The sequence below is a fragment of the Notothenia rossii genome, assembly GCF_949606895.1.
Source record: "Notothenia rossii genome assembly, chromosome: 6".
In the NCBI taxonomy this organism is placed as follows: Eukaryota; Metazoa; Chordata; class Actinopteri; order Perciformes; family Nototheniidae; genus Notothenia; species Notothenia rossii.
The window spans coordinates 76,056,084-76,068,767 of record NC_136909.1 but is presented as its reverse complement, the minus strand read 5'-3'; the positions used below and the strand labels follow the sequence as shown (position 1 = coordinate 76,068,767).

Here is a 12,684-nt window from a genome sequence, read left to right as displayed (position 1 = left end):
TCTTCAAACTTTTAAATGTGTGCTTTGACTTCTGTAAAAGATAATCCACATCGTTCATTCATGGTGACTGTAGTAACTGCCTTTTAAAAAAAAAAATGTAATCAACTGACAAACGCCAGCCAATTACGAAATCCACTCTTGGCAAATAGCCAATCAGATCGCAGGTAGTAGGTCTCAGGTAATCAGCCTCACTTGGCATTACATTTGTGATTTGGGCCATGAGCCAGGGCACTTGACCTGACATTGCAGCTATCCACTCATAATTGTCTCTTGAGTGCAGCACAATTAAAACACCATTATAAAACTGTTATATCCAGCCAATGACACTGAAGTGTATAATAATGATAATTTACAGGAGCAACTGAGGTTTTATTTAGGCTTATGTCATGCTTAATCCAAAGAAATACAGAACCAAGGTTATCCTACATAAAAATAAACCCTTTGATTCATTTGTACACTGATATGTATACACAATATTGCACTATAGCACAATATACTGCATGAACATAGTTATATGGTTTGACCGTTATACTGCCGTGTCATTCTCCATGACGGTTTATAATTGTCAATACCATAGCACAGTGTTTGTGACTTGAACCATAATGTTGTATTTATACCATGGTCAATTAAATTAATTGTAGTAGCTACTAAGCGTGCTGTGTTACAATTGCTGTCGCAGCATGGAGGTTTTCCTATAAGTTGGTTAAGATAAAACTGAGGATAAGGCAAATAACTACACCGCTAAAAAGCTCAGCAGGTTGACCCATCACTCAAGATAAGCAGTTCAACTCAGCAGGACGAGGCTGATGTGGTGTTGCAGGGCAGGACATTCAAGAAAAGGAAAATGAGCTGAGAAATAACAACCTCTACAGAGAAGGATAACGCCATCAAGAAAAAGAAAGAGGTTGTGGGAAAGTACATTGGAGGGAGGCTTTAAGCCACCCACAGCCAAACAGTGTGAGCGGGAAAGTGTAACACAGGGGGAAACATGGCTAAAGGAAATTGTGAGTAATGTAAGCGCTAAAAAGCGTTCTCATAGATTTTGGAATATCTGTCTTGTATAATAACTAATCTGAAAATATATTTGACAGCATGTCAAAATAATTCTGTGGGGCGATATATGGTACACTTCTAGTGAGTGTTATCATAAAAAGCTCACATCACTGCGATGAAATGGTCTTTAATCAGAGTGCAATCTATTTTCCAGCAATTAAACAAATTAATGCAATTATCTTTTAAGCTTGGTACAGGGATGGCCTTTCAGTGAGCTGAGAGAATGTCCATCCTGTGAAAATTAAATGTTTTGCTTGGCATTCAAGCTTGCCAATACATGCTCTCTTGATTAATGTGTTTGCACTGTTAGCCGAGGGACATATTAGTGGATTGTATTTGTATTTATTAAATTCATTGACTGATGATTGCCATTATTCCACAATCAACCAATCAATGGGATGTACTGAAGATGGTCCATCCAAAGTTTCTTCTATTTAAAAAAAAAAAAATATTGGTTCCATGTACTCATAGAGGTCCTAAAGGTGCTTGGTGCTGGGTCATGATGACTTAATCCATCATGCTGTCCTTTGTCTTGTCCTCTACCATAATAGATCATTTTGGTCTTCGATTGATTTTTGATTAGAACGGCACATTTGTTCCTCTCTTTGAGGACATGTCTAAGAAAAGGGCTTCATTATTTAAATAGTAAACCTGTTCACAACTGCAACCTACTATTAACAACAAGCTTTTGAGTTGACACACATGAATCACACACATGTGAAATATTGTGAGAATAGAAAACTGGCAACGTAAGAGGCTACTTAGGATCAAACAGGAAACACATCATATTGTGTATTTTGCATTGAAAAAAAGGTTGTTTTATCTATATTTGCTGGCCTTGTGTTCGACTGCAGACCAGTACAGAGGTTAGGCGTATGCCTATGGATTGGCAGCACCGACCCTGAACTGCCTTACTTTGTATTAAAGATGGATGGTTGGATATTATAACTTAAATCTTGGAAAGGAGGTTTTATTTTCCTTCAGATTGAATGTGGTAGCTTTCATATTTCACCTATTTTATTCGCTTGCTGATTCATGTTGAAGGTCACAGAGCCAATCCAAGCGTAGAAGGCAGAAAAACAACCTGCACAGCTTGCAAACAGTGTGCTACAGTATAACTAATCAAAAGTCTCCTAATGTATTTCATCTAACAGCACCCAATTCAGTCTTGCTTCCTTTGAAAAGTACTTTTAGGGTCTGATGAGAGAGGCCTACTCCCAATGTGAGAAAGAAGACAAAATGTCATATTCTGCCTGAATAACTTTTCTTTTATCTGGTCTCCTCTTTTGACAGACGCATTATGGAGATGGAGAGTACATCATCAGACAGGGGGCCAGAGGAGACACCTTCTTCATCATCAGTAAGGGAAAGGTGAGCAGTGCAAAATCCTCACACTACACAATGGAGGGCAAAACTGACAAAATCTACCTATATTTCAAAGTGGTAGTATTTTGGGTAGAAGTTGGCTGCCATCAATCATCTTGAGATAGAGGAGAAGCTGTCTCTGTCAGCATCTCTTGCAGATGCTCTGGGAGTATCTAGAAAGGACAATGGAGCCGCTTTAATTTCACCTCCGTCTCCACACTGGCTTTCACGCCGAGAACAGATGACAAGAAGTCCAGTACAGCATTAAAAAATGTGATGTGCTTTCATGTGCTTATCATGTTTTTTGGTGCTGCTTCTCTTCCTTTTCATATGTCTCCCTCAGCGTTTTCTAAAGCCTTTTTCTGTTTCTCCTTCCATTCTTAGTGTTTTTCTCGCACACCCTCCACTACCCCTTCTTCCTCTACATCGTTATGTTTATGTGTAGACAACATAATTATCAGTGTTAGAGGTCATCTCAAATACATTTATAATCAAAGTCTGCGTATGAAAGATGATGGTGTGCCTGGATGGGTCAAAGAAAACAGAAGACTTTCACCCAGAAGACTGGTCGTTAAGAAGATTTAGTAATTGTATTGCCACTTCAATACCATGTATCCTTGGAAACATACTCGGTAATGAAGTTTAGTTAGAAAATAATGTTGTAGGACACAGTGTTGCTTGAAGATTGATTGAATAGATACATACATCAAATTCCCCCCTAGTTCCCAGTGAATGAGACAAATTGAAATTTCACAGTATTTTCTAACAAATTACCCAGGATATCATTTTAGAAAGGATGAAGATACAACATGTTTCCAGTCTTTTTTATCATCCATTGATAGATCCAACCCACCCACAAGGTCGGCTCAAACTACATCAGAAACACACAGACAGACAGACAGACAGACAGACAGACAGACAGACAGACAGACAGACAGACAGACAGACAGACAGACAGACAGACACACACACACTCTTCTGACCTTATCAATGCTTTAAACTTAGATTTGTCAACATCTCTCACTTTGTCTCCATCTAGACAACGGATGGAATGCTCTACTAGAGGACATTCCAACAAATGTTGGCATCTAACAACACACACTCTGCCCTTTATCCTATAAGTCCCCCTGCTTCTCTTTCTTCTGCGTTTCCCCCTGGATAATACATGATCACATTAGATTAGATGAATAATTATGCTGTCACTTAAGTGTTGGCAGCATTACATTATGGACAAAGTGGTCACGCTGCTTCACCTGTGCAGAACTGACAAATGGATGACCGTCTCCATTCACTTCCTCCAAAAATCGACGCAAATGTCATCCCTTTGATTTGTAAAGTCTACCGCCATAGCACAGTGCCATCACTCACATGTCGTCTGGCTAATGAAGTGGTCAGCACTCGTCCCAGTTCCTTGCAGAGATGGCCGTCACCTACTTGTAACACACTACTGAGGCACAAAGACTTCTGTCACACCAGCTACTCTTCACTGACTTTAATTGTGTAAATACCCGACCATCTTGATAGATTGCATTCATGTCACTTTCTTTTGGAATGATGTGTAAATTAAATGTCCTCTCCCATACGTCTCTACACTGTTACACATAACAACGTCTTTCTTTTCTATTTTCCCATCTTCCACCTTGTCACTCTATTCTTCTGTTTAACTCTCCTCCACTTGCATTTCCCTCCTTTCACCAGGTTAATGTGACCAGGGAAGACGTGCCCAATGGAGAGCCTGTCTACCTGCGCAGCCTGGGAAAAGGAGACTGGTTTGGAGAGAAAGCATTGCAAGGGTAAGATTGTTCCTAATAACACTGTCTCTTCCAATTTAAATCCTCTGTTCTTCCACTGTTTCCGTCTCATTCGCTGTCACCTGCTTCCCTTCTAATTTTCTTTCGCAAACCTTTCTCTAATATCCTCTCCCTTGTACTAAACGTGCATCTTTCCTTTGTAATTTTCTATCAATCAGCCTCCAGATCTTGTCTGTCCCTTTTTCTTTTCAGCAACTCACTATGAAAGGCGAGATGACATGTTAAGTGTTTGGAAATGCTTAATGCCAGACACACATAACACAACTTCTGGCCTGATTAATTGTAGCTGTTGCAGACACATTTTTGAGATTTGACTCAATCTTTTACTGAATCATAGAAAATCTGATGTCATCAGAAAGTCATATGCATCCAGATGTTTTTTTTATCAGATTCGATTTTTTCAGGAACGGAAATATGTTGAGATCAATTTTAAGCAACACACATTTTTAACTGATTGGTTATGGAATCATATTTCTATGTCACATGTAGACATTGAGAATATCTAAAAATGCAGTTATTTGACCTCAAACCACCTTTGCAGAAAACACAAATGAGGGCACGGACAACTTAGGCATACTCCTCTATATTAAGCTATATTTAAGTCCGAATCAAAATAATTTCATTTCATTGTAAAATGTTTATTTTCAACTGACAATGGAGATCCCTCTTATCCCACCAATTCACAGCCTGTCTTTGCACACAGCCATATCACACAGAAACTACAGGGAATCAGTTATTAATTTGAGTGGATTTGGAGCTTGACAGTCGTACAGTGGCCTCACAATTGGAGATTAATTTGATTTATACAATTGTATCTATATGCCTCTTAAGAATCTTTTTTCTTTTCCTCCTACTTCCTGTCTTGGTTGCCAAGCTTTGTGATATCAAGGACATCTTCATGCTGTCCTTGACTAATGGAGTTGCACACTCTTTTATGAATATTTGGCTGATGACAATACAGATAAAGATGTGATATGCAGATATAAGCCAAGCATGAATAGTCCTCAGTATTACAAACATATTATATAATATTAAAGGCTGTGCCAGGAAAATATGTGAAGATGTACGATGAAGGCCACAAGGCTCAAGTGTTGGAATGTTTGTTTGGCTTGAATGCATCGAGATTAGTCTGCTTTGTCCTAAAGATCTGTGTATCCAACCATTTTACATTTGGGTATTCAACAATGTACTGAGGGGAGTTTGTTTGGAGTAACCACACTGTAGGGCATACTGTAGGGATCAGATGACACGGCTTTGGCTTCAGTTCACAGTGCTCAAATACTTTCACTGAAAGAACACTTCAGTGTTCAAAGATATTTTGTATGGCTTACGGCATCAAAGCCCAGTGTCCTAAAGGGATTCTCACTTAGCTGTCATGACTGTACACCTCCCTGAACAATGTGTCATTTGAATAGAGGCAGGGAAGAGATACAAAAGTGTGTTATGTCTGTAAGGGCTCAGGTAGAAACAGAGAACATAGGCTCTCACGAGAGATCGTTTGAATGCTTGCAAGCATATAGCCAACAGTGTCAACATCAGAAATGGAGATGTCGCCATCTTGTGGTCACTGAATGTAAAAACTGGGTAAAGCCCTTGACAAAAGCACATACACAAACAAATGGTGTACACTTTAGAATGCCAAGATACGTTAATTAATTCAAAGCAGTGTCCTGCGGAAATAAATGACACCTTTTTGTTGTCAAAACACACCATAAATCCTTGTTTTTACTTTCAAAAGGAGGACTCAGGATGCTAGATGTGATGTTCAGGCGACAGCTGGACTTTCACAGATGGTTGGGTCTCCCCATATGTTGAAGCTAATGACCAATAGAATATAAAAGATGACTGAGCATTAATACGCATGCAGAACATGTGAGGCACAGGAAGCTTGATCTCTTGGCAGTGGGAGGAGCAGGTGGTTCCAAATAGAAATCTGATCCTTTTACACTAATGAGACGTAGAAAACGTGCTGTTTGATGAATGACAGCACCCTAATTTATAATGGATGGAACAGCTGTGCTACTTATGTGTCGCGCTATAAGAATGTTCCCGGAAATGATTTCTTAAAACGAGTGCTACTTTAGTGCAACTTAAAAGGAAGAAGGATAATTTTTTGATATGCACATACACGCATGATAAATCATTAAATCCTTAAATGTATCAATATAGTTACATTAATACATTTGAAGTGTCTCCCTTAATAATAGTGTGCAGTTTTGAATAGCTCTTCAAAGCACCTTGAGGAGCATCTCATGCTTTTTTTAATCAAGAGAACCACATCTTTTCTACATCACTAAAACAAAGTGCTCTCCCAACCTCAGCATCTGCTTAGTATTATTAACATGTTTTTTGTCTGCTCGCCTTTTGTCTTGGAGTGTCTTGAGCAAGTGAAGCCTATTCAACTACACCTTTGATGGTCAAGCATGTCTCATACATTTACATGATTTGAAAGGCTGGCCATCTTGGACCCGGGCTTTTGATCATAGGGCTCTTCTGCAGGGCTATATTTGTAATCAGAAGTTAACTGTGATGCTCAAAAGACAACTCATACACTGCTCTGTGCATCTCCAGGCGTTGCCTTTGATCTGTTAGAACAACATTTTTACAAATCAAAGTCTGTTCTCCTTCCAGCCATAATGGTTTTGTTCGAGCTTGTGTGAGTGCTGTTGTGTGATGTGTGTACATAAAAGCAGCTGATGAAATATCAGATTACATGGTTTTTACTAAAGGGTTAGCGCTTAATGCATGCTTCAGTGCAGTTGGTGGGTGTTCCAGGAAAATATAAACCTACAACATCTCTCATGACACATTCTACTTGTCATGGTGAAGTGTGAACTTCCAGTCGAGGTGTACACTAGATCCATCTATAGCACAGACAATGTGTGACCTCCTCTCCCGGGGGCATGTTCCAGGAAGTCATGATAGATCGGTATTAAATACAACTGTGACGTCACTGAATGCAATGTCATTTGTGTCCGTGTTAGATCACTTTCAGACCAACAATAGCCCTCTGAAATGTCACCCTTAGAGACAATGTTGCTGTGGGCATGTTGCCACAGGTACGAGTGAGAAGATGAACAAACTAGCCAACCGAGAAGGTTTAGAAGATATCAACACTGCACAGCATCTTTCACTGATTTGTGGTTGTGTTTCACAAATCCGAAAAAGTGATCACAGCACCTTAAGTTTAGTCAGCTTATGTCCAGTTTCTAGGGCTTGTTATTTAAACAGTTTAATTTACAGGCTGCCTCCAAGATTACCAGCAACATGGCCTCATTTCAGTCCACCAATTTTGTCCAGACTCAAATAACCTAACAATGAATTCCCCAAACATTTTGCACAGACATTCATGGTTCTAAGATAATGTGTCCTAAGGACTTGAGTGATACCCTGGCTTTGGAATTATTGGATGGATAGCCATGAAATCTGTTGCAACAATTCATGTAACTCCTCAATTCACTTCACATTCACTTTGGGGATCCTGTAACTTTTCATCTGGCACATCATCTTTTACATTTTTCAAAAACTTTGGGTGTTACTATACACCTAAAATGACATCGCCCATCAGATTCATCTGTACTTTGTGTTTTGAGCTAATGAGCAACAATAGACACACTTAAGATGATGAACATGGCAAATATTTTATCTTTTAAACATCAGACTAGTCATATTCTAATTTAAGCATGCTTATCCTAACTTTTGTTTCAGTTTAACAGAGATGATAGCATGACTCTAGAGTCTTCTTACATGTAAGCTTGAACACATTATTTTGGACAGTTCACCACAATCGTCTCAATGAAATGAATTATACCTTTTAGCAGTCTGAATGAGGCTTTGTAGAAACACATCTCTCATCCTCAACAAGTAAAGTCCTAAACTTCTGCCATCTGTATATTTTAGCTACATATCTATAGTACAGTTTGTTCCTGTCTGTATCCTCTGTATTTTTTACTTTACCTTAAAGCTTACAATACATTTTTAGACTCAATACATTTATTGTTTACAGCTACTGCTCTACCATCAAAGCAAGAAAAACAACTAGCAGAGATGTGAAGCTTTTTTGAGACTGCTTGAGAAGTACTTAGTACAAAGTGAATCCCATGTTGCCCATTTTTAGTTTGGAAACATGCACGATTTTTGTTTTGTGGTGCAGTTATGAGACTTTCCCACAGGAGAAAAAAATGTATTTTAGGTGTTGAAACCCAAGGGGGCATAGGGATGGGTGGATGGGAGAGCGGAAAACAGCACTCAGAGCAACCAGAGTCAGAAGCAGCCAAACCCCTGAATTTACAAAATAAGAAACAATTTCACAAAGACTATGCATCATTAATGGGCTCATTTGTCAACTGCAATAATAAGAACACTGCCACAAAATGCCACTAAAATAGAATCAATATGAGAAACTCTTGTTCGAAGTGAGTGTTCTTGAGGCAAAGCTCAGACATCTGAGACTCAAGGGTAACCTTTCAGCATTATCTGTTTGACACTGTGTTTGGTTACTCTAACAGCTCAGCTAGGGACTGAGGTATGTTGAGCAGCTTATATGAGGATGTTGGAGCTTGGAAAAACAAAACACAAATGCACCAATCAGGAAATGTTATTAAAGCAAGTGGCTGCCGGTAAGAGTAGGACAAATATATTCATACATGTCTGGTATGCTTTGGAAAGTAGTCAGTTATGTGTTAAATGCACAATGTTTTAGTTAATGGGAAAGAGCTGCAAAAAACACAGGCACAATCATGCACTTAAGTGCTCTAATACCAACTTGTGACACAGCTACCCAGGCCTACCTGAATACCTCTCAGTTGAAGCTACAATCATTGGCTGTAAATGGACTGCATTTCTATGGTACATTTTCTGCATTTATATAGCACTTTTCCAGTCTTTGCGAAACCCTCAAAGCGCTTTTACATATAAGTGTGAGAATTCACCCCATTCATACAGAGGCAGAGGCTGCCGACTGAAACACACTCAGACACCGTTGGCCATGCCATAGGGAGCAATTCTGGGCAAGGTACCTTGCAGAAGTCCACTTTAATGGATTGACTGCTGGGGATCCAAACACAGACCTTCCAGTACAGTATGTGCATGACGTCTCCACCTCACTTACCTTATTTTACCCCATAGCTACTGTAGCACTCTCAGCCTCGAGACCTTATTTTCTTAACCCCCTTGACGGGATACCAGATCACTGTCCAATTACAAGGTTTATTTCAACTATCAACTGGAAATCAACACCCCAGGCTCCCTCCTGTGTAAGTCCAAAGGACGTTCCAGGAACAGCTTGCAGCTGCTTTTGCTGAGTCTCTGCTTGTCAATGTGTGTGTCTGTTTTCCAATGTGTTTCTTGTTGCGCTGCAATTAACAAGTGCAGAGGATAAGCAAGGCTGAGCAGTGTGTAAATGAATGATTCTGACAGATATTGTCTAGCGATTGTGTTTCATGAACATCGCTATTATCAACGCAGTGGCACACCAAGTTATTTCCCTCAGCCACAGAGGAGCAGCTGGCGACAGGTGTAACATGCTGCTCTCTAATATGAAACCCTTGAGGTCTCCGAAGGATAATTTATAATAACGTAACCACTATTCGAATATAGCTCGAGTGTTGTGTTGTGTTGTATCACCATGGTTAGCAAATGAAACAACCACTCTACTCTTCCTTTTATGAGACAAATTAACTCTCTAACAGATTGTAGGTGTCGCTATATCACAGTTCAGAAAACTGATGGGTAATAATTTATAAATGTGATGAATAATCTTCATAAATGTACTAAGGTTAGAATAAAAGATGTTTAAAGATGCTAACATTCTTGGACCTCGAAGTATTGACTTGTGACTACTATGGTGGAGATCCTGAAATGCACTACTCAGCATTTGGATTGGACTGAGAAGAAACATTTTTGTCTATGGATACATACAATAAATGACATATTTAAAAATAAAATGTTGAAGTTACTCGACTGGCAGGTACTACCTTTGTAGAAAGTAGGACAGTAAGCTTTTGAAAAGTGACTCTACAGCTGGCAGATTGTCACTGGCAAATTCACAGCTGGGACACTACAAGCGTGCGCCTCAACAGCCCTCTACAGAGCAAGTTGGCTCCCTATACAGCTTCTGAATATTTAAATAATCCAAGAAGTAAACCTATGTTATGAGGGTGTCTCATGCTTCCCTTTATGAACTACACATATCCAAAAGCTTATTTTCTCTTCCTACCTCATTCTCGCGCGATGTTAGCTATTGACAACTCATTCCCACTGACTGTCACTCATCGTGACTCTTGTTCCTCAAATGAATTATCACATAATCAGTGGCAACAACCACAGTAGTCTGACTAATCGAGTGTAGACTGCGGGTTTAAGCCTGTCAATATTCGCCCATTTCAGTCGGCATTCTCCTCTGCATCGATTTTGCAAAGACGGCGTTCTTGCATCCGGTGCCTAGTGCTCCCCATGACCATTTTGATGGGTTTAAAGAAAGAAAAAAAAGCCAGAAAATGGTTCTTTTAACACTATACAAGGATGATATTATGTGGAGCCAGACCTTCTTCTCGTAAACACAGTGCTGTTGAGATAGTTCTGGCTTTTCAAGACTACAACCACGGTGTAACCCAGTGGCTATACATCAAAATAACATTGGTTGTTCTTCCCCCCCCCATTAACCTGGATATAAATACTTTAAGTGTGCTTATAAAAATGGTATTGAGTGTGCTGTTGTGGGTAAACAAAGGAACAGGTGGAGCAGGGTTTGCCAGAGTTAAGTTTTAAGAGCATGGAAGCAGGCCACAGGAGATTATCAGAGGTGAATGAAATACTGTATGTGAGGGCCCGAATAGTAATCTGTTAAAGTATCCTTTGCCCCTGACAAGCCCTGCCTCTCCTCTCCTCTCCAATATAGTCCTCACCTTTGAAAATGTGTTGTTCCCCCCACCAGCTGTGCCCTTTATTTAAAGGGGTCAGCAAAAAGATAAAGAGTGCATGTGTGTGAGTCTGTGCATGAGGAGGGGTCTGCCTGCTAGAGGGAAGGCAGAGGGAGTAGACATAGCATGAGGAGTTATACTCATTGTGATAGAGTTGCTGTATGTCCGATCTGACACATTTAGAGTGTTGGTCAGCTAGTGTTAGCACTTAAATTAAATCGAATCAACTATTGGTATTTAGAGCAGGGTTTGTTTCAACCTTCTATTAACTCCCCACCGGAATACTAAATGAATCCATCCTCCTATCCTATGAACTTTTTTTTTTTTTCAATAAGATGAAGGAGCAAATCATCTGCCTATGGGACATTCCCTGAGGATTTACTGTCTTTTTAAAATATTTTAGTCTACACTTGGTTTTGAGATTTATATATAACAACGAAAGACTTCCCTGCCCTGAGGGAGTGTGTGAAGGAAATCTGTACACTAAAAGATGGATTCTTGGGATACAGACTCAGAGGACTCGTGTGGTTGGGGCGGCTCCTCTGAAGAAGCATCATCGGAGGAAGATGAACTTGATGTCAAATATAATAAAGAGTAGGCAGCGATGTGTGTTGCGTTTCAATAGTGATGTGTTCATTGTGTGCCTGAGCCATGAAGTGAATGGAGTTGAGAAAGACATAAACAAAGTTCGACTGTTTCCATTTTTACAACGCTGATGAAGCTTTTAAAATTGTAATTATGTGATTCAAGAACAGCAACACAGTGTGGAACAAATGTTTACATTTTGGTATTGTGTCTGATTGTTTCTGACATCTTTGCTTTTTAATGACTGTTTTTAAATGCCATTTTCTTAATGTCTTTTATTTTTGTAAAGCACTTTGAATTGCCTTGTGTTGAAAGGTGCTATATAAATGACTTGCCTTGATTGTGTTTATTCTCTTTGTGTCCAGGGAGGATGTCAGGACGGCCAACGTCATCGCAGCAGAGGCAGTCACCTGTCTAGTCATCGATAGAGAGTGAGTATTATATATTGTGTTCTATGGTTAATAACTTTATTAAAACTGTATTAATAAAGTTATTAAGCATAGAACACAATGTTCTACATTGTAATCCTATTGTTTCTTAAGCATTGGTTCACATGGCACACATTTAGTTAGATTACATTCATTTTCAAACAAAAAAACATCAAAGTCGTCATGAATATGTCACATTTATATTCAATTACATATTACATTTCTACACCAGTAATTCATATTTCTCTTAATAGTTTGGATATGATGCATCTGCAGGATCAGGCTTCCCTCTCCTCTTCCATACAGTACATTGTTTGAATGTCTACTCACAAAGTTTGGGAGTGACTACCTAAAGTCTGCTGATGGATTCAGCTTCTATGTTTAGGACTCACCTAATATTCATGAAAATGTTTGCCAGACACAGACTTCCAACACAAACAACAAACAACCGCAAGTGACGCCAAGATGGCATGTGTCTTAAGTCCCTCATCAACTTTAGTGAAGAAATGTTGATTTATGCCA

At 39.4% G+C, this 12,684-nt stretch overlaps 1 protein-coding gene across 2 annotated transcripts in view; it reads left to right on the top strand.

Moving 5' to 3' along the window:
* Positions 1 to 12,684, top strand: part of LOC307044466 (cGMP-dependent protein kinase 1) — an 83,422-nt gene that overhangs the window by 59,580 nt on the left and 11,158 nt on the right. For both annotated transcript variants that reach the window (XM_079689734.1, XM_079689733.1), the window contains exons 6-8: positions 2,347 to 2,424; positions 4,117 to 4,211; positions 12,100 to 12,165. In XM_079689734.1, the coding sequence (XP_079545860.1) occupies positions 2,347 to 2,424; positions 4,117 to 4,211; positions 12,100 to 12,165 (239 nt within the window). The remainder of the gene's footprint in view (positions 1 to 2,346; positions 2,425 to 4,116; positions 4,212 to 12,099; positions 12,166 to 12,684) is intronic.